The 21,561-nt window shown below is 57.2% G+C and overlaps 1 protein-coding gene across 3 annotated transcripts; it reads right to left on the reverse strand.

Annotated features, from left to right (window-relative positions):
- Positions 1-9,789: 9,789 nt before the first annotated feature.
- On the reverse strand, positions 9,790-18,404 carry TNNT2 (troponin T2, cardiac type). 3 transcript variants are annotated; one of them, XM_035561437.1, is made up of 17 exons: positions 18,367-18,404; positions 17,406-17,416; positions 17,264-17,281; positions 16,623-16,652; positions 15,839-15,895; positions 15,255-15,287; positions 14,821-14,856; positions 14,529-14,550; positions 13,656-13,716; positions 13,440-13,556; positions 13,100-13,177; positions 12,810-12,920; positions 12,306-12,415; positions 11,840-11,930; positions 11,317-11,357; positions 10,592-10,597; positions 9,790-10,009 (listed from the first exon to the last, which is right to left on the reverse strand). In XM_035561437.1, exons 1-17 carry the CDS (start codon positions 18,402-18,404, stop codon positions 9,961-9,963), a joined length of 909 nt encoding a protein of 302 aa, XP_035417330.1. In that variant the 3' UTR covers positions 9,790-9,960. The 3 variants fall into 3 exon arrangements, with proteins under 3 accessions (XP_035417330.1, XP_035417331.1, XP_035417332.1); XM_035561438.1 differs by lacking the exon at positions 16,623-16,652; XM_035561439.1 differs by lacking the exons at positions 14,821-14,856; positions 16,623-16,652.
- Between the last annotated feature and the right edge of the window lie 3,157 nt (positions 18,405-21,561).

Consider the following 21,561-nt stretch of genomic DNA (forward strand, 5'->3'; position numbering starts at 1 on the left):
TTAGCATGTGGGGCCATTGCAATGGGAACACAGGGCCAAAAGAGTTCAGGCATCCAAATATGAAGGCACAAATCCTCGCAGCAGGCCACATCACTGCACACGCCAGTGTTTGAAATGCCTCTGGCATGAACCCCAAATTGCCAGATGCACAATTACTGACCAGCTATGTAGACAGGGCTGTTGTATCCACTATACTCCACAGGGCATGGCAGCTGTCTGGCCAGCATGCCCTTTGCAGACATAAAAATAATACTTTCAATATCACTTCTTCTCTTTGAATGTAACCAGACGCACATGAGCTGCTCTGTGCTAATCCATCTCACACACAGCATTCTGGGCTATTTAATTTCACACTGCTCTGTAGGATTTCAAGTTCTCAGGCGCTGAACTTGACCACTCACACACCCACATCGGGACATAAACAAAAATAAGAAAACAGCACTGGCCTCATTCTCCCCTTTCACATCCAGGTGGTACCTAGTAGGAAACAGACTGAAATTCATGGTCCAAATCCCAAGATTTCAGGTCTTCTGTTAGGGTAGGTGTAAAGCTTAGGGTGCCTGTCAGTTCTGTATGTACTGATGCTAAGCCACCCTCTCCTGCCTGGCTGACGTTAAGGAGCTTTAGTATAAGGAGGTACTGAGCACAATAAAATGGCATTAGCAAAGAGCTGCACTGAAATAAGGACAGAACTGGGTGTGTGGACAATTCATTTTTTTAGTGCTGTTAAGCATCTTAGGCTGAGCCTGGACGTTATTACTCTGTCACAAAAAAAAAGATTGCAGATAATGAGCTAATAACACTTCACTTTCCCAGCCTGCTTTGCATCTTCAAAGCGCTCCACAAGAACAAACTAATTAACTGTCCAGAGAAGAAGCTCATGACTAAGAGCTGAGAAGCCATGTGAGTCAATCCGCTTGCAACAGGTCTTTGCAGATTTCAGTAAAAATTCATTTCGGAGGAAGGTCTGCTTACTGGCCCGACTGGTCACACCGATCCCTGGCCACATTCCACGGGTGTGAGCGGCGCGGACGGACCCAGCCCGGGAGAAGCCCCACCGACTTCAAAAGAGCAACACCTCGACAGGAATGCCCCAAAACCGACCGTGTGGCTTCCTCCTTCTAATTTGTGTGTGTGCGCGCACCCGGCGCGCACTAAAACTGCTGAGCTAACAGTCCCAGTCCCTGCAAACCTCCGCCAAACAAGGGCACATCCCGATCAGCATGGGAAGGCATTACTGGCAAACAGCCCCATTCCAGTGTCCCGAGACCATTAATTCAGGAACACCACGCCATACCGTGGGATTTTAATGGAGAATTAGCTTTTCTAGTGTAACTTTGGGGGGTACAGACCTGGCGTAGCCTTGGAGCTGTGTCTCCAGCTTGAGGAGCAGCGCTGAAGTCCCAGCTCTCTTATTCCTTGCTTTGGGCAAATTATTAAGCTTCCACAAGAATGTGACTTCTCCTGCAGGTCCTTGGCTTTTGGGGAATGTGGGTCACATTTGCTTGAGCAAAACAGAGATGAGAACGTCATTTTTTTTTGCTGTGGGTAAGTGAACTCAGAGGCCCAGCCCTACAGAAAGAATTTAGACATTTCAGGCCAAGAATTTTCTCTTGTAAACTCCTGCCTAGCTGCATAAATCTCCACCAGGAAGCATCCTTGGTCTACCTCTGGGGCAGAACCTCTAAACAAAGACCCTTTCTAAAGGAAACACCCAACCCAGAGGCGCTTCAGAGACACAAGGCCCCATCTCACAACCCCTCTGTCTGGGGGCTGGTGGGTTTCCAATGTGCAGTCCCCCAGCCTGCAGGCTGCTGAGGGTCCTGAGAAAGCACTTTGCTGTCCTTCTGTTTTGTCCATGGCACTGGAAAGCCTGATATGGCCAAATCCACTGATGGATCCAGGTGCCTTTAAGTGACCTCATGTCTTTAGGGCAGGTGTTATGGGCCATATGCTTTCCTGCAGAGCACTGGGCCAGATTTCCAAAATCTCTCAGCACACTGCGACAAAATCCAAGGAGGAGTTTTGTGCCCGGGAGAGCTCATGTCTTCGTGAAACATCCAGGGTTGGGTATGATGCTGCATCCATGCCTGGGACTCGTCGCAGACAGCGATTGCTCCCCTTGGTTCCTCACCTGGTTTGTGGGCAGAGGCTTTAGGGAGTTTCACATCATTTTTCCTTCTTCCCAAAAGAGAAGTGCTTCTTTCTGGGTTGTTTATTGGTTTGCGTGCAAGGAGCTGCTGGTAGGTCGGCCTGTCCCTAGCCCAAGGGCCTGTGAGCTGCAATTGGGACTTTTCCGCAGCAGCCAAGAAATGCCAACAATTTCCAGAATCCTTTAGTTACTCTTCCTTTGCAATGAAGATGTTTGGAAGGCAGCAGTTAATCACAGGGCTCAGCAATTTACAGGGCTAATTGCCCCAGAGGCAAATAACCAGGGGATGAGGAAAAGTTCCCATCCTGCATAAGTGTGCTCCCTCCAGCCAGGACCCCGGCCCCTGGCTTTGCCACGCCAGACCACACAGCCCCGAGTCACCCTCCGGAGACTTTTGTCTCTGCCCACTGCTGGCAGGGATGGCTTCAGGGTCTGCTGGCGCCTGATTTACTGGGGGCAGCTGGAGGGGCAGCAGGAGGAGCCCTTGATGGAGCTGGAAGACCCCAAGGGATCCCATAGAGGGACCTGGAGCTGAAGGGCCCCAGGGATCCCATGGAGGGATCTGGTGCCCAGCATCAGGTGATGCTGACATCTCTGCACTGTGGTGCTCCACCACCCGTGGGGGACAGGAGCCCTTGGTGCAACCAGCCAGCCCCAGAGAGCTCCCCATCCTCCTGGCAGGGCCCTTGGGCACCTCTCCCAGCACCCAAAAATGCTTCTTAGTCTCTGGCAGCATGATTCTGCTTGTATGTATTTTGAAGTGTTTGAAACACTGTCCTGGACAAAAACTCTGGGGTGGAAAATATCTCAAAGCCAAAGGTTTGCTTTCCAAAACACGTTGTTAAAAAAAAAAAAAAAAAAGGCAGAATTTGAGAACTGCAAAATTAAATTGAATTTCATCTCGTCTGTTTTATTTTGTTTGAGGTGTGGCATGGCACACAGCCAACAGCCTGACAGCCAACAGACTGACAGCCCAGCGCTGCAACACTGCCTGAAAAGTTACAGTCGCTGCTCTATTTCAACAGGTAATCAACAACATCTGGTTCATCGTGAGAGATCAAAGTGCTTCCCTGGATCAAAGCGTCCTGTCTTTGTCATGATATCAAAGTTAGATTTATTGCTCTGCGAAGGTACAACTGTATTTATTTACGTGTGCAGATAAAAGGTTTGGGCAGCTCACAACGCTTCCGAAACCAGATGAGCGCCCCAAATAGAGTAATTTCAATGTTGTGCTGTGCCACAATCTCGTACATCAGCTGTAGTGTGTAGCACAGGCAGCATAAACCAACGTCATACGAAGAGAGCACTGAGTGCTGCAGCTCTGCTGGGCTTAGGAACCAGAGCTCAAAGCCATGCTCATATCAGGCGGAGGAGAGATAGGAACTTGGATCTTCCATCTCACCAGCTGGTGCTGTAACCACTGAGCTGTTAGATAAGGGATGCATTGCCTTCCTCTGCTGCTTTCTCCTCCTCCTCTGTGTCTTTTTTTTTTAAGTTCTGGAGGCAAGGTGGGCAGAAAAACCTCTGCTTTGTCTGAGCTGCTTCGCAGCATCAGGCTGCAGCGTGAACCCCAGCAGCCACAGCGTGGTGGTTGGCACAAAGAGCAGGCAGGGATGGGGCAGGCGTGGTGGCACCTCGGGCAGGGGTTAGGGCCCCCGGGCATACCTGGGTCTGGCGTTGCACTGGAATAATCCACAGCAGGCCAGCTTCTTGCATATTTATATCATGCAGGAAGGCAGACAAAGAGAATTGCTTCGTAATGAGGATTTTCCCAGGCACAGGTCATGCCGGGTCTGAAGGCAAAGCCTGTAAGTCCACACTTCAGCACGAATTTCCATCTCTTTGAGTTTCCAACGGGCCCAAACTGGAGCTTGTGTGCAGCGGGGCACATACCGTATGCTGGGGTCATGCTGTGAGAGCATGGGGTGCAGGACCTTGCTCTTTGCAAAGGTGATGGCACTTTGTGAAGGAAATCCTGTCCTCATTAAACATGGCCATCAATGGACTTAGGAGCTGAACATGGGTGTCTGAAATAAAATACCAAAACTCAGTCTGGCATCCACATCCCCTTTGGAGCACTCCAGCTGCAACTGCAACCAGTGCAGAACTAAGGGTATCCTGAAACACATCCCCTGCCCTTGAGTGTCCAAATCCACTGGGGATGCCCCAGGGGTGCCGCGGGCATGGTTCCCCTGTGCCCCCTGCTGCTGTTTCACCTTACTGCGGAGGCACGTTGCAGGATCCAGCACGGTGAGCTCTGCACGTGTGTGCACACAGGTAGCCACGGGTGTGTGCACAGAAGTAGCTGTGGCTGAGTGCACATGCCTGGGACTCTGTGTGTGCAAGAGTGTGTGCACTTGCATGCAGCTCCCTTCCCCTCTGGGGAGCAGGGTGCTGCAGCACATGCTTCTGAAGATATCTGGCCTCGAAGTTAGAGTGGGGTTCTGGGAACCGCCCCCCCCCCCCCCCCCCCCCCCCCCCGCCTATGGTTTATGGGTTGGAGATGACACAAAACTGGGAGGAGAGGCTGACACACCAGAGAGTTGTGCTGCCATCCAGAGGGACCTGGACAGGCTGGAGAAATGGGCTGCAGGGACCTCATGGGGTTTCCTGAGAAGTGCTAAGCCCTGTCCCTGGGGAGGACCAGGACCAGCCCCAGCCCCAGGATGTGCAGGGGGCACCCACAGGGAAGCAGCCAGGCAGGAAGGGCCCTGGGGGCCCCTCAGGACACCAAGGTGACCAGGAGCCAGTGATGTGGCTCACAAATAAACTGACGGTGTCCTGGGCTGCATCAGGCAAAGCGCTACCAGCAGGGCGAGGGAGCTGATCCTGCCCCTCTGCTCAGCACCTGCAGCGCTGGGACCAGTGCTGGGCTCCCCAGCGCGAGAGAGACCTGGGCAGCCTGGTGGTGAAGGTGCTGAGGGGCTGGAGCATCGCTGCTGTGAGCGGAGGCTGGGAGCTGGGGCTGCTCAGCCTGGAGGGGAGGAGGCTCAGGGGCAGCTCCCCAAGGCCTGCACGTTCCTGCAGGGTGGCGATGAGGGGACGGAGCCAGGCTCTTGTCAGCAGTGCCCAGGCCCAGGCCCAGAGGCTCTGGGCACAACCTGGAGCCCAGGAGGCTCCCGCTGACCCCCAGCAGCACGGCTGTGCTGGGGGGGCCGCAGCCCTGGCACAGGCTGCCCCGAAGCTGTGGGGTCTCCTCCTTGGGGAGCTCCAAAACTGCCTGGACGTGGCCCTGGGCACCCTGCTCGGGGTGGCCCTGCTGGGGCAGGGGGGACTGGAGGGACCCAGGGGGCCCTTCCCACCTTCACCGCTCTGTGATTTTGTGATTCAGACTTCGGTACTGCCCAGGACTGCCAGAGCTGCCTCTGCAGCTTGGCCGCTCCTGCCAACCATCACAGCAATGCTGGTGCTCAGCACCACACCAGGTCAGGAGATACAGTGCAGCATTGCCTTTACCAGTCACAAACCTTATGGATCCTATGCTGGGCTCCCTTTTGGTTTCAGCATCTCAGTGCTCATGCCAGTTGTTGCTGCCTGCACCAGAGAAGAGCATGGTTTACAGCCAGGGATTCAGCTGAAACCTGGGCATGAAAGCACAAGCAAAAGCAGTGATTCAGCCATCACTAGGAAGCTTATTTTCCTTCCACTGAATGCCAATAAAATGCTGCTTCCAGACAACTGCTAAACCCTTTTCCTTTCCATCCCAGAGCATTGTTGCCTGCTTTGTCAGCGGGACTTGTCTCATGGACATGGGTCATTGCGTAGATGCTAAACTGTGCTTACGGTGCATTAAAGTCCTCATTGACGATTTTACACTTCTGTGGAATCAGCATAAAGCGTGGGCGACTTCTACCAGGTAAAGGTGATTAACTGTTACCTATGAGCTGGCTACTACAGGCAGTGATTTACAGGGCTAAGATATTAATTGAAACTCATAGTTTTATGGGGCGTTTATAAATAACCATAAGAAACTTGCAAGTGTCAGGTATTCTCTGCATGCCACCCAGGATGTGGGAGTTGGTGCACCTCAAACTTCGCGCTGTGCCTGTTGGGGGGACAAAACACCCCAGCACCTCCAAGGTGCAGATACCCCAACTGATGGGGCCAACGAGGGGCTCAGCATCACCACTGTTGAGCCACACGGGGCCCTGGCAGCATTTCAGCTTCAAGAGCTGCCACTCCATCATCCTGTGGACCCTCGTGTACCACTGCAGCTAAACTGTGTGCTGTAACGCTGGTAGTCTGGGCACATGTGTCTCTGGCTCCTTGGGATGTGTGTTGGCCAGGTGGTCCCAGGACAGCAATTTCCTGTGCTGCCTAGAGCATCCCAGGCTAATATGACCTGGACAAAGACATGAGCAGACTGTTTCTGTCTGTAGTGGTGGTGGCAGAACTGGGCTCTTCAAAATCTGTGTTTCAGCCTCTGGGAACCATCCTGGGTCTTGAGTAGGCTGAGAAGAGCATGAAGCTGCCTTGCACACAGCTCTGGTTTCTGCCGCAGCCCAAAACATCAGAGCAATATTTCACCAGCACCTTCTAGGTAACAAATGCATCTTCTTTTGCATCTGCTCCAGCACATGGGGATAGCGGTGCCCTGCCATGGAGCTGCATCAACACACCACGAGGCGCACACACTTGTGAGACCTGGGCAGAGGTTCCTAACCCTGTGGTCCAGGCTCATGCAGTTGTGCTGGGACCCCTGTGCTGGGACTCCTGTGCTGAGAACCAGAGGAGGAGGTTTTGTACCCTGGGCTGGAGCTTTGAGGCGCCCTGCAGCCCTTTGGTCAGGGCAGTGGCACCACTGGGGAGCACAGAGGTGTGCCACACCACGCTGTGGGACGTGAGCCTGCACTGCAGCCAGAGCCACGCACCCCTCTGTGGCACCTGCCAGCGCCTCTTAGAGCTGCCAAAAACCTCCTGTACTGCACAGTCCATGGGGGCCACCACCTGGTCCCTGTCCAGGGCTTTGGCTGAGACACCAGAACTGCCCTTGAGAGGACACCGGTTTCACATGCTGTGCGCCAGAGTGATGCTGCACAAGGAATTGCTCCGCAAAGGAGGATGTTTGCATGCTGTGGCCAAAGATGCTGTTGCTCTGCAATGTGCCAGAGGATGCTACACCTCGTAGCTCCTGGGATTAGAGAGTGAACCCCCTGCTCGGGAAGGGCAGGGTCTCTGCCCCTTGTACTGTGCTCCAGAGGATGCTGGTGCTTTGGGTTAGCATCCAGAGGTCCTGCTGCCCACATGGACACTAGGGCCCCACAGCACCTAGCAGACACTAGCACGCTGCCAATGTTCCCAGTGGCACAGCAGAGAGGCTGTTAGGACCCTCCGTGAGCCCCCAAGAGGCTGCTCTCAGGGGCCCCTCACTCCACAGCACACAGTGGTGTGTCCAGCCCTGTCCTACTGCTGCACTAACCCAAGACTCATCCTCTTGCAAAACACATGGCATGCGTGGCAGGATGGGGACAGCACGCCCGGACATCACTCACCAGCACACAGCACCCTGCACCGCACCCCAGGAAACCTTGGCACAACGTGCTGCACCCGTACAACCACCCCGCAGCCCGTGCAGCACTCGGGATGCATGCAAAACCCCAAAGAAGACCCCAGACGGCCGTGCCATGTCCCAGGGGATACCAGCATCCCGCACCGCACTCTACCAAGCCCACTCATGGAGGGGACATCCACGGACACGGGTGGGAGATGCAGCAGGGCTGGGTGCTGACTCAGGGTGCGGGGAGCAGGGAGGGAGGTGCCAGGCAGGGAGGAGGGCGCCGGTTTCGGCCCCGGCGCGCAGGGAGCTGGGCTGGCGGGGGGCCAGCGCGCTGCCGGGACAGGCCGTGCTGTGGGAAGCAGGGAGTGCCGCCGTGCCCCCACCCTGGGCGCTGCCGCCCGCGGGGACGGGCAGAGCGGAGGCAGCGCCTCTGAGCGGCACCGGGCGCCCGCATGGGCACGGCCCCTTGCTTCTGCAGAAAGGTTTGGGGGATCGGTTTTTGGAGGTATGGGGAACAGGGTAGCTCCAGGTTGTATTCTTCTGCCCTGAGTGATGTTCTCTGCCAGGGGTCATGCGTCAAGGCAGGGTGGGAATGTCACTGGCTGAACCTTTGCTGTCCTCTGGGGATTTAGGGCTACGGAAACGCTGAGGGGCTGGAGCATCTCTGCTGTGAGCGGAGGCTGGGAGCTGGGGCTGCTCAGCCTGGAGGGGAGGAGGCTCAGGGGCAGCTCCCCAAGGTCTGCACATTCCTGCAGGGAGGGGACGAGGGGACGGAGCCAGGCTCTTGTCAGCGGTGCCCAGGCCCAGGCCCGGAGGCTCTGGGCACAACCTGGAGCCCAGGAGGCTCCCGCTGACCCCCAGCAGCACGGCTGTGCTGGGGGGCGGCGCAGCCCTGGCACAGGCTGCCCCGAAGCTGTGGGGTCTCCTCCTTGGGGAGCTCCAAACCTGCCTGGACGTGGCCCTGGGCACCCTGCTTGGGGTGGTCCTGTACCAAGGGGGGACCAGAGGGTCCCAAGGGGCCCTTCCCACCTCCACCACTCCATGACTCTCTGTCTCCATGATTTCATGCCACAGCACTTCCAGCCTCCCCACCTCTCCCCTTTTGTCCCAGGAAGGGTCCAGGCTCATCCCTCCACACCTGGGTTTTGAGGGGGTGGGTGGTAGGAGGTTGGTTGCCCTCCACTTGCTGCCTCTCTGAAGCTGAGGCTTCCCCCAGCCTCGCTCCCCAAAACCTGGTGGCATGTGTTGAAGTAGGCATCTCTTGACAGTCAGCACCAGGAAACCTGCAGGTGTTCCTGCATGGCTGGGCCTGGGACGGGGGTAACAGGCAGCCTCAGCATGAAGGGAGAGGAAATTTCTTGCCAAGTGACAAGCAGCCCATGAAGCTCCACCATCCTGTGCATCCAGCTCTTCCCCATTACTTCCCCCATTAAGGGAGAAGCCTCACAGCCCAGATGCTGTTGAGCAACAGCAAGGGACAAGCCTGCTGCAAGCCTGGTGTCTTCTGCTGGCCCACAGGCCAGATGCATGCCCCAAGAACTCTTGGGAGTATGCAGCAGATGTGCCCCTGTGGGCACTGCATGTGGGAGCGTGTTAGAGAGACGCCTACAGCTAAACGAAAGGGATCTGCACCCCTGTGAGGACAGAAAAAACAGTCTCTCCACACTGACTCACCTCCAGTCTTCATTGGAAGCTGCCAGAAACACACAGACAAGGGTCTGCTCCCCTTTGGTGGGAACAGGGAGGAAGGTAGCCTGGTGGGTGGCAGGGCTTGCGACCAACCCATGGACCAAGGGGGTTGGGAACAGGGCCCCTGCCCACGTCACCCCCCAGGGCCACCCCTGGCACAGAGAGGGGCGCGGGGGCTCTGGTAGAGCAAAGTGAAGCGACCGTAGGGAGAACTGCAGCAGGAAAAGCAGGTCAGACCACTGAGGTCCGTTACAAAGGCTCCCAAGGACCACAAGGCAAGGGGCCATGTTATGCGGGAGGCCCCAGATGGCCGCTGCGTCCTTCGTACTCCAGGGGTGGGCAAGCGGCGCAGCCCGCTTCGCTTCCTCCTGGTTCAGAGCTTCGAGGTGGAGACAACACCCGCGCCCCCTCACCACTCTCTTTATTTACAGACACAACATCATTCGGGGGTGTGGAGATGAGAAGCAGCACCTCGTGAAGCCTCTGCCCACCCAGACCACGCCGCGCCTGCAGCAAGGCCCCTGCGAGCGCCGCGCAGTGGGGCGGCGGGCACGGGGCAGGCCCCATGGCGCGGGGCAGGCAGCTCGCCAAGGCCGAGCCTCACCTCTGCCTTCTGAGCCATCTATTTCCACCGGCCGCCCACCATGGTCTTCCCACGGGCAGCCTTCGACCTGGAACGGAAGGAGGAAAAGATGTGCAAAAGGGCACGAGTGAAAATGGAAAGAGGGGAGAGGTGGGCACCATCGGAGGTCCTGCAAAGAAGAGCAAGCCATCCCTGGTTGATGCTTGTTGCCCTGCAGGAAAGGTCTTCCTCCCTGGCATGGGGCTCAAGTCAGTCTGTGTGGTTTGGGACGTTTTGGGAACAAGCTCATGCATTTAGCCAGGTGTTTCCAACCAGCCCAGAACCCTTTCCCGTGCTCCTCCCTCCCAGTGATCCTTCAGAGAAGAAACGAAGGATCTCCAACCCTGGAGGCTGGACGATCCCTCCCCTGAGGTCCAGAAGCTGTGAGGGTGTTAGCCAGGACCCACTGCACCACTCTCCTTAACCAGAACTGGGGGAACTGGCCATAGATCAGAAGGAGGAGGAGGCTCAGGTGGTCATTGACGGGCATTTCTGGCATCCTGAGAGTCACTGACCCCCCTTGGATGCCAGTCCCCAGGCCAGCCCCTTCCTCAGCCCCACTCCTGGACTGATGTCAGCACCAGGGGTCCATGCAGCACTCATGCAGTGGGGGCACGCAGCCTGTACTCACCCTTTGCTGCAGTTACAGGCCATGGTAGGGCAGAAGAGAAGAGAGATTTGGTGTGAGCAAGGGGGGGATGCTGCTAACTGCAGGGGAGGATGCAGGGGGAATGCTGCTAACTGCAAGGGGGGCATGCTGCTAACTCAGGGGCAGGCTAAGCACATCTCATGCAAGGAGGCAGAGTGGGATGGGGATGTGAGAGTGGCATGGTGCCCCCGAGAGTGCAGGTTAAACACCCACCTCCACCCTGGGAGTGTTATGAAGGGTTCCCCAGCCCTGCACAAGGGGCATGGGGACCGGCTCCCCTGTCTTTGTGGGGCTGCACAGCTCCCACAGCCCATGGGATTTCCCCTCCTATGCAAGCTGTGGTCTCCAGCACCTTCCCTGAGATGCTGGGCAGAGGCCCTGCAGGGATGGGGACAGCTGGAGGCGGGCAGGACCCTGGAGGACACAAGGCTCCAGGTACAGAGACCTCTCCCTGGGGTCTGTCCCCAGCCAGGGTCTTTGGGACAGGGGGAAGCTGGTGGAGCTGGGAGACCATGGGGACCTCTGGATGGCAGCAGAATGGCACAGACTGAGGTCCCTGGGCCAGACCTGCAGGTCCATGAACACGGGGTGCCAGCAGGTATGAGGCAGCCAGAAGAAACATGGGGTGGGAGCTGGAGCCCGGGAAGCAGGGAGCTGGAAGGGCAGGGGGTGGTGAAGGAGGATGCTCGGCCAGCCCAGGTACTTACACCTTCTGGTGGTCACTAACACGGTTTCGGAGGACGTTGATCTGAAAGAGAAATGCAGGTGGGTGGTGAGGCTTGGCGGGATGCCCCATGCCTGGCTGGGGACAGGGTGAAAGTGCAGCACTGCTCTCTCTTCCCCAACCATCCCTGCCTGGGCTTTAGCGAGCAGAGTACAAGTCCCTGGGAGCTGGGACGCCACAGGGCCAATGCCATCACCAGCAGCCACATCCTGCAGCACTTCACAGCTGCGTGCTCGGCACTGCCAGGATGGCAGCTGCTGGGAGGGTTGGTTTGAGCCCTGCTCATATTCACATGGGAGGCAGAAGTGGCTTTGCCTTCCACTGTGTAGAGCCTCTTAGGTGTTTGTCACCCCATGCCAAGGTGGGCACGGGTCTTTTCTGACACAGCCAGCTCCCCAAGACATCTCTGGCTGGTGCCCAACCCACCCGGAGTTCGAAATGGGGAGCTGATGGCGCAGCCAGGCACACAGAGGGCGAGTCAGCCCAGGGAGGACCTGGTGGCTCACCTCGTATTTCTGCCGCTTGAACTTTTCCTGCAGGTCAAATTTCTCAGCCTCCAGGTCGCGGATGGTTTGCCACAGCTCCTTGGCTTTGTCCCTGTGGGAAGGGATGGGTGATGTCAGTGCAGAAAAGGGATGTGGCAGCAGGGTCGCTGCAGGGGACGGGGCAGCAATGCCACCCCCTGCACGGCAGGGACCATCTTGCCTCCTCCCCCATGGGTCCCCGCAGGCTCCAAGCCCAGCTGGGGACGTGCTGACAACGATGCCAGCCCCACGCGTGTGTCAGGGCTGTGGGGACACGCATGTCCCAGGCATGTGAGCGTGGCTCCCTCTGATGGCCGACACTGTCACCAGCAGCCTGTCATGGTGGCCTGGCACAGCCACCCTGGGGTGGCACAGCCCGTGCCCCAGCCGTGCTGTCACCCAGCGGGTGGGACCCCGTCCTGGACATCCCTCCTGCAGCACCCCTTACCTCAGCTTGTCTTCACTGAGGTGGTCGATGTTCAGGGGCTTCCGCCGCTCGCTGAGGATCTTCTTCTTCTTCTCCCGCTCCGTTTGCTTCTTCCCCCCCTTTTTCTCTGACTGCAGAAGCCATCAGTCCACCGGAGGGAAGGAAACCCGCCCAGACTCTGCTCTGCCCCCATCCCCAGCTCTGCCTCCCAGCACCCCCTGTGTTTGGCACTCCAGGAGTACACGAGGTCCTCAAGGACATGCTGGCAGCACTGGACCAGACACAGCCCCCAGCCCCTGTCCCAGTCCCTGGGGTGAGGCCGGACCCCCAGCTCCTGCAGCGCAGGGCTCCCAGCCCACTTTGGTCACCACTGTCACCCAACCTTGGCGGCCTGTCTTCTTCTGCCCGTAGGACCCCCGAGCTACCAGCACCGAGCATCTTCGTGGTGCTGTGGGGCCAGCCCATGGTCGAGCTCCCCCTGGGAGCACCAATGGCTTTGCTGCAACCCCTGGGGCAGGATCGCACCTTTTGCATGTAACCTCCAAAATGCAGCATGTTGGAGAAAGCTTTTTTCTTTCGGGCTTCCTCCTCGGCCTTCTTCCGGGCCTCCTCTTCCTCTTTGCGAGCTCTCTCCTCCTACCAGGGTTAGCAGTGGGTCAGGAGGGGATGGATGGAGACCTTGTGGGCCAGCTTGCATGCAAAACACAGCTCCCACGTGCTCCACGGCCAGGCTCGCATGGGATGAACGGCTGGGGTGGGCCCCGTGCCCTGCAGGGGGCCGCTGGCCAAGCCCCCATCCCCATAGGAAGACTCACGGCCATGCGGGCTTGGCGCTCCTTCTCCCTCTCGCTGCGGATCCGCTGCTGCTCTGCCCTCTCCGCCCGCCGCTGCTCCTGCGGGAGGCAAGAACGATGGCCTGGATGTCCCAGGCCATCCCCTTTGTCCCTAGGGACACAACACTGGCCCCTGAAGCCCTGAAAGCCCCAAGGGCAGCTCTGCTGTGCCCACATCTCCCAGGGGAGCACAGGGACCGGAGCCCATGGGGAAGGGGGGATGTCTCAGGTCCTGCTGTGGGGACTGCGAGGAGAGGATTGTGGCTGTTTGCCCGGGGTAGAGGATGGCAACAGCGAGGAAAGGAGAAGGCTGCAGACATACAATCCTGTCCTTGAGGGAGATGAGCTCCTCTTCCTCCTTCTTCCTGCTCTCAAAGTGGGCTTCGATGAGGGCCTGCAGTTCATTCAGGTCCTTCTCCATGCGCTTGCGGTGGATGTCCTGCATTGGACAGAAAGGGGGGCGACAGCTGTGCTCACACAACGCAACCCCCCAGGAGCCAGGGAGCCCCCATGGGGCTGGGCTGGGCGCGCTACTCACATCAAAATCCAGGCGCTCGCCATCGGGGATTTTGGGAGGCACCAGGTTTGGCATGAAGGGCCTGCAAGGTGAGCGGGAGGGCTGTGAGCCTCCAGCAGGTACCTGGGACGGGACAAGGCTTTGCACCCAAGCTCTGATCTACCCAGCCCTCCTCTCTGAGCCTCACGGCCCCCAGGGCTGCAGAGTGAGCACATTTTGAAGACAGGGAAGAGTAATGCTGCTTGCTGGAGGTTGCCAGCTGGACAGCCTCAGAGGAAGACCTCTGGCATTCCCGGGAAGGTCTCCAAGGCACCCGCATGGCTGGAATAACTCCGCAAGCAGCAAGCAGCGTGGCCACGTCCCTTTGCCAGGCACCCTGGGGCTGGCAGCTACCCCACCGCTCACCCAAAAGAGAGTGGAGGAACTGTGTGCTCCAGCATGAGCTGGAAACCATCGCCTCAACCCCCGTGGGCTCAGTCCCGGGGTTGTAGGGGCTCACACAGATGCCAGCCCTCCTCCTGCCATGGCCAGGAGCACTGTGGGGAGGTGATACCCTGGCTGTGCCAAGGACCACGTACCCCAGGCTGGGGTGCATGCAGATGTCCTCCAGCTGAAGGGCCACAGGGCAGCTGGACCTCCTCCAAGGAGCACATAAAATGCTTCAAAAATGCCCATACACCCCATTCTTAGGATTCTCTTCATATTCCTTGTTTATCTGCCTGTTTCCTCTTGTCTCCTTGTCTCTCCAAGTCCCAGTCTCCACACTATTTTCATGCTTTTAAGGCCTCACTGCCTGTGTCCCTTGTGGATCTCAACCAGTGGCACCAAGCCCATCACGTGGAGGCACAACTCCTAGTTCAGACCTTGCACCAGAGAAAATGCACCAACACTTACTTGGGTTTGGGCTTTGATTCACCTGTGGGTCCCCAGGAACAGGAGAGAAAGACAGTGTTAGTGGCACGGAGGCATTTGCTTTCACACCTCGACCCAAAACCCCACAAAACTGAGCCAAGCCCCCCCTCTCTCCCAGGTAGATCTTCCTCCACCAGAGGCAAACAGTGAGGTGTCCACCTGTGTGCCAAAATCCCACACACACCGATGCTCCCCACCAAGCGTTTGGAGCCTCCCTGCACCACCCAGGGATGGTGCCCCCCACCCCAGAGAAGACCACGGGGGGATACCTCACCTTCCCCAGGCTCCTGATCTCGGTCTCCCTCTCCACCTGCGGAACACACGGTGCTTGGTCCCGGCGCCAGCCCTGCCATGCACCCTGCCCAAGCGCAAGTGCTGTCCCCACTGCAAAATCCCCCCTCCAGCTCTCCAGGATGAACAGGGGAGCACTTTCTCCCCTGGGGAAGCAGTAGCTCTGCCCTCTCCTTCCATTTTGGGGGTGAATTTCTTACCGAGGCAGCAAGAAGCCATCCCTCCTGCAGCTCTCCTACTGCCCTAGCCCTGGCAGAGGACAGGCCCAGGGCAGTTCTGCCCCATTTGCCGCAGAATCTCCCTTCAGCAGCAGCTGAATTTAACACTGAAAACCCCGCGGCAAGGGGACAGCACCTTTGGAGATTGGGTTCAGGACTGAAATGGCCCAAAAATGTCCTTCCTCCACTCCTGCTTTACCTTCTCCTGATGCTTTTGTTTCATCTTCTTGTTCTGTTTCAAAAGTAAGGGGGAGAATGTGACCAGAGCATCCGCAGGTGAGGGCTACCACCTCCCCCGTGTACCCTGCTTTGTGGAGCGGGGCTGGGACCTGAGCCTGGCCACCAGGCAGGACTGTGTGGGGACACAGAGCAGGCAATCCAGGCCGCTCCAAAGGGGTTTTCAGATGGCAAGACACATCAGAGCATGGCCCCAGCTCTGGAAATCCCCACTCCGAGACAACAGCTACCTCTCGGTGGAACAGGCTCAACACATTTTTGGCATTATTTTGGAAGGCTGGAAACGACCAACTTGGCAGCAGGTCAGCAGCCAGCAAAAACCAGCATTAACCTCAGGCTTGTAGGGCCAAGGCACTCAGCACTTCGTAAGGTCAGGGAAGGGCAGCCCAGTTTTGGCACATCTTTACTGGAAACCAGCGATATGGGGGCTGCAGGCCCTGCCGCAGGTGACACCAGGACATCCCAGCCCTGCTCCGGGGCACAGCATGAAAGCCAGCGCCCCACCAACACAGAGCATGACCATGGGATCTCCCACCACGTGCATACCTTCTGCCTTGGTTTCGTCAGTCTCCTCTTCTGCCTCCTCTACCTGTTCTTCCTGACCTGGGGAACAAGGGCAGCGTCAGTGCGAGAGCCGCGGCTGCCGCTGGCTCCCCGCAGCCCCCTCATGGGACATCTGCGGCTCGGAGCCGGCCACCAGCAAGGCCAAAGAGACCCGGGGGAGAGGAAGCTACGGGAGAAAGAAGCAGCAGCTCAGAAAGCAAAGGGCTTCGTTCTAACCTGCACCCGAAGGCTGGTCTCTGTGCTTGGGTGGGGAGAGGGATAAATTTAAAGGATTTAGAGCCTAGTTTGTCCCTCGTTCCCTCCCTGCCAAGCTGGGCCCTCAAACCCCAGGGTGCAGGGGAGGGATTTCTGCTGCTCTCCTCTACCCAGCAAAGAACAAGGCTGGGTGGCATAGGTCTCATTTATGCCACTGTTGGAGCCTTTTTCCACTGGAGGGAGCAGTATCTCCACGAGAGTCCTCCATGGGAGTGAGAGCAGCGCTGGGGCTCACAGGTCCTGGGAAGACTTGTGGTCCCGCAGCAAGAGAGGAAGAAAGAAAAAGATGACAGCAAGCCACGGGCATGTTTGGGGGTAGATGTAAGACAGAGACCACAGAAATGAGAGCAGGTATGCACGGCTGGATGGGGGGAGTGCAAGAAGCAACAGAGAGAAGTGAAAGAATGAAAGAAAACCTTTCCCCAAGCGGGGAAAGGCACAAGACAGATCGACCCACAGTGTGTTCACAGCAGCAGTGGAGAGATGAAATAAAGAAAGGTGCAATAGCTACCGTCTTCTTCCTCAATCCATTCTTCCTCTTCTGAGCCAGGGAGGAGGGGAAGGAATAAGCGCAGAGGTTAGTCAGGCGCCGTAAAGCTGCAGGGTGTAGCTACGGCACGCGTGAGACGAGGACTCCGGCCCTTTGCTTTTAACTTTCAGGATGCTTCACCCTGCAGCAGCCCGGGCTGCCTGGCAGTGCCCTGAAGCAGCAAGAGCCCCAGCAAAACCCAGGCCCCAAGCCCAGCCTCACGTGCTCAGCCCAGCCGTGTCCCAGAGCAGCTGCATGCATCGCGGGGGGGTCGGTTCTTCACCATACGGGGGCAGCTGGAGGTTTCTCCTTGAGCACCATTAACATACATTCAGCTGAAGCTCCAGCTCCCCTTGAGCTATTGTGCTCACACCTCTGAAAATACCCAAATCCAGCATTTCCACCCCTCTTTTTGAGACAGGGGATCTCCCTGTTAAAAGAGATCCTAAGAATATTCAGGCCGGCTTTGATCCTACTGATGTTTCAGGTGGAGAAATTCACAACATGGCCTCATACAGCCTTCTCTGGCCCATTGCAGCCCAGGAACTTGCCGCCACCCACCCACTCGAGCATAACACCGAACCAACAGCACTTATCCTTCTAACCACAAACGAAACACCTACCTTCTTCCACGTACTCCTCTTCACAGAGCACATGTGTGCACAGGAGAAAGGGAAGGGAAAGAAGACGCAGGTTATTGAAGCTGCTCTGATCATTTCTTAGCATCAGTCTCGGGGCTGCTGTGGATGCTCCACGTCCCCTTACCTTCCTGCTCCCTGCAAAGCACGACACAAAGTGCCCCAGTTACAGCAATCCTCTGCAAAGGAGCTGAAGTTTCCTCAAGCTGGGTCCCACTTTCCATAGTGGTGGGCAGTGGCTGCTCAGCAGGCTGCGTGTGCCGTGCTGTAAGGTGGCAGTGGGGACAGGCCAAGACCCCCATCCTCCAGCAGGCTGCAGATATCAGGCAGCCTGCAGTGCTCAGCTGGCACTCCGATGGTGGTCAGAGCCCAGGACCATTTCACCGCTCGAGAAGGTGGTCTGAAACTCTAGGAATGGGCAGCCTACATCTCACCTCTGTACCAGAGTCCTTTCCTGATTTAAGGAAAACACACTGTCTGTCCTCAGATGTGCCAAGGGAAGCTGAGCACAGACCCATTGCCGGGCATGCAAGGTTTTCTTCGTGCAAGATCGTTATATTTAAGTGGCACTTAAATATCAGAGAAGGACTCAGATCTAATTTTTCTGGTGGTGAATGAGAAAATAGCAGCCATGTTTGGACCAGTCCCTGTAGCCACATGGCTCCAACATCAATGCCCTTCTCTTCAGGTGTTCCAGCAGCCCTCACCAGCAAAACCTGCCCTCAGATTTGGGCCTTGTTGAGATGCTCAGGATGCTGCGGTAGGACCCCATCAGCAACACACTGATGGAGCCAGCCTTTTCTCAGCTCCATCCCATTGATTTAGAGGACATAATTTTTAGGGCAGGGTCTATTCCTTTGCAGAGCATTTGCTTATTGGCTACTGATGCCAAACTCCCCACTGCGGGGATATTAGAATCATCACAGCAGTGATGACAATGGGCAGGGGGGATCCCAAAGTGCTTTCATGCTGGGTGCTGGGGCAACAACCACAGCTGAGCCCCCCCATCAGCACCTCTAAGCAATGCTTGACCCTGCAGCAAGACAGGAATTGGGAGAGAGAAAGGTGTTTAAAAACACACCACTTACTGCTCATACTCTTCGATGACCTCTTCAGAGTCCGACATGCTTGGTTATCTAGCAGAATTCAAGACAAGGTGGAAAAAGCGAGGGTTAGGAGCTGAGATAAGGACAAGCACAGCCTATCCTCCAGCACCCACAACATGGGCACAGTGATGCTGCATCTCTCCAAAGTACTTGGAGCTGGGAGCTGTCCCCAGCCGGGCTGTGGCGGCAATATCTCGGTGGAGATAAGGTCCCCCCACTCCCCTCCCATCCCAGGATCACAGCTCGCCCAAATAAGAGGCAGGAGATTAGACACGGCCTCGTGCCATGCTGATAGCTGCCATCAGGAGCCACGTCTGGGACACACAGCTCCCCTTGCTGGAGCCATCCCAGGGTGCTGTGTTTGCTCAGGGCACGGGAAAATTACCCAATTATAACGTTCAGCTTGTTTTGCTTCCTGACTATTCTTAGCTCAGCTGGGATATGGGAACTTGCAGGGACATCCCATTATCTCCAATTTACAGCCGCAGCACAAGATCTCAGCGAGATCACCCAGCCCTCCAAGTGCAGAGGGGCAACCTGGGCTCAGCAGGGGCATTTCCCTCAGCATCCCGGTCCCGAGGCTGAGCTTAGCGAAAGGGGACAATAATTCAGATCCCAGTTTAGCAGCAGGGCTAAGTGTAGCTAAAACCGTGGAAATATCCACGCTCATCTTCCTCGCACACCTATCTCCCTCCCAGCCCACGGCTGGGTGAATGCCACCCATCGGCACTCCTCGCCCTGCTCCCACCCGATGCTGCAGCACAAGGTCGCGCAGCCCAGCCCCTGCACAGCCCGGCCACCCTGCTCCTGCGGGACCTCAGCGAGGCTGCAATGCGGCAGGACAGCGCGAGGCAGCTCTAGAAATAACCTCCATGTGCTGAACCACCTGTTCCCAGAGCAGCACCGCTGCCCCGCTCCCATCGGGCGACCGGGAACAACTGGCCCTAGCTGCATCTGTTGGGCATTTATTACCCTGGATGGGTCGAACAGGCTTCAGGATTGCTTATTAAAGATGCTGAATCCGGGACTGGGACCCACAGGCATGGGGAAGATGCACTGCAGGAGGGATGCCTCAGCATACCACACGGCTGTCAAACCTCCCTCCTGAGCAATGACTCAGGAGTGCTTTTTGGAGACAAATGAAGTCAGAAGCCAGCCCTGTCTGTGCCAGGTTCACTGCCCCAGCTGCTGCTGTTGTCCCCTTTCCTCCGACGGACCCGGGGCTCAGCCCCATGCATTCCCCAGAACTCCCCATGCCTGGCCCTGCGAGGCACCATCCTGCCACCCCAGAGTTTGGCCAAACCCTTTTATGTAGCCACTAGCAGCCAGGGCTTCATGGGGCCCTTGCACAACACAGGAGCAGAGATCCCCTCCTGGCCACGAGGCTGTAAATGTGCAATTCTGGAAGTGTATTTCTGCATTCCCATTCACCTCCTCTCTGCTACATCACCAGATCCCACCAAACATTTACTGAGGAACAGCAGCAAAATCAGGGCTGTTAACGGAGCACACAAGAAAAGCTAACGTTACACTGGAAAATGCCTCTAAGAAATATTTTTCCATCCTCTGTGCAGAAAATGGCACAGAAGCAGGATAAATCTTCCAGTTAAAGCTCTGAACACTTGTTCTGAAAGGAACGGGAGCATCCTGGCTCTGATGGTCCCCCTGGGCCAGTACGATGCTCCCAAAGCACCGCATCCCTCCTGTCCGCCCGGAGACACGGGGAGCAGGGATCTACGAGATCCCCCAAGGGCACCCAAAATCCTTTCCAGCCATCTTGTGTCACTCAAACAGCATTGGATGTGCTGCAGAGAAACCCACTGGAGAGGGTCCTGATGCTTTCCCCGGGGGAATGCCTTCACAGCAGAAACACATCCCAGTGAAAGCAGCTGGGCAGGGCCGTCAGCCCCAAGCCAAATCCACGCCGAGCCTTTATCTCTTGGACTTTCACAGCAGCGCCCGAGCATCCCACGCTGCCCCAGCCTTACCTCTGCTGTGGGGCGCAGGTGAGGTCCCACGGAGCCGCGGGGGAGCCGGCGGGTGTCTGGGGTGTGCTCCTTGGGGGGCAGAGGCTATAAGGGGCCCCCAGCGCCCACCCCGGGGCGGGCAGCGCCGGCAGGAATGCGCCCGGCGCCCAGCAAGGAATGCAACACTTGTGAGCTGCTATTTTGGCAGCTGCAGCCCCGGCCCCCTCCGCGCTCCCCCTGCCCCCCCAGGAGCCCATATAAGCCCAAGCTATTGTGTGGCCTCAGAGATTTGCTATTTTAAACCCGCCGGACGGAGATACGTGAGTGCCCGAGGGGCTGACACAAGCCAGCCAGCTGTCACCTTCTAGGGCTGGGGACGCTGATAAGGCAGCGCCAGGGACCAGACCCTCCGCACCAAGATGCTGTCCTGTGAAGGTTCGGATTGTTTTTACACCCCCACCCCCTTGAGACATCTGTCTCACGTTTTTGCCTTTTTTCCTCTTGCGAGAAGATGGGAAGCAAACCCTTCAGGTCCCAGTCCAGGAGCAGCCAACCAGGAGCTTCTTAGAAAGAACTTTTATTAGACAAAAAAAAAAGTCATAGAGGAAAACCAAATCCCTTCTAAAGCCCGACAAGCAAGATGAGACCAAGGGGCAGCAGGAGGGTCCCACACCGAATTTGGACACCGCAGTGGTTGCTGAAGGCACAGCCCCAGCCCGTGGCACGGCCCCAGCAGGATTTGAGCATCGTGTCATGGGCTGCCCAAAGTACCTTGTGCCCCCCCCAGGGTGGGCACAGCAGCCGGGGAGCATGGGGACCAGGTGGCTTTGGGGTCTGCATCACAAAGGGCTCCAGGGGAAGTGTGAGAGGGGAACAGGGCTAGCAGAAGGGGCCCAGGACAGGGCTCCCAGCTCCACGCAGCCCCACAAGTAGGTCTGTGGCCAGCCTGCCCTCCGCATAGCACTCAGCAAAAGGGGTCACTGCTTGCAGGGGACGGGAGTGGTGGAGAAGGACATGTTTGAGCTGTGTGCTGGAGGGAAGCACCAGTGCTATCAGGTCCACCTGCCCTCCACGGGGTCTTCAAGCTAGGCTGGCGCATGAGCAACTTTGCAAACAGTGTTTTAGGGGGTTAGGTCCCCTCCAGCAGTCACAGCTTGGGGAGAAGATGACACCTGCCTGCACCCCCACCTCACCCCACACTCAGGGATGG

This window comes from Cygnus atratus, chromosome 24 (genome assembly GCF_013377495.2).
Source record: "Cygnus atratus isolate AKBS03 ecotype Queensland, Australia chromosome 24, CAtr_DNAZoo_HiC_assembly, whole genome shotgun sequence".
Classification (NCBI taxonomy): Eukaryota; Metazoa; Chordata; class Aves; order Anseriformes; family Anatidae; genus Cygnus; species Cygnus atratus.

Bases quoted from the DNA above. Each gene is read 5' to 3' on its own strand.
- TNNT2 (XM_035561437.1), bottom strand. From the start codon at position 18,404: ATGTCGGACTCTGAAGAGGTCATCGAAGAGTATGAGCA. The intron at 14,857-15,254 runs GTAAAGCAGGAG...TGTGTTCCGCAG, and splicing joins AACAAAAGCATCAGGAGAAG to GTGGAGAGGGAGACCGAGAT. The intron at 12,921-13,099 runs GTGAGTCTTCCT...TAACCCTGGTAG, and splicing joins AGCGCCAAGCCCGCATGGCC to GAGGAGAGAGCTCGCAAAGA.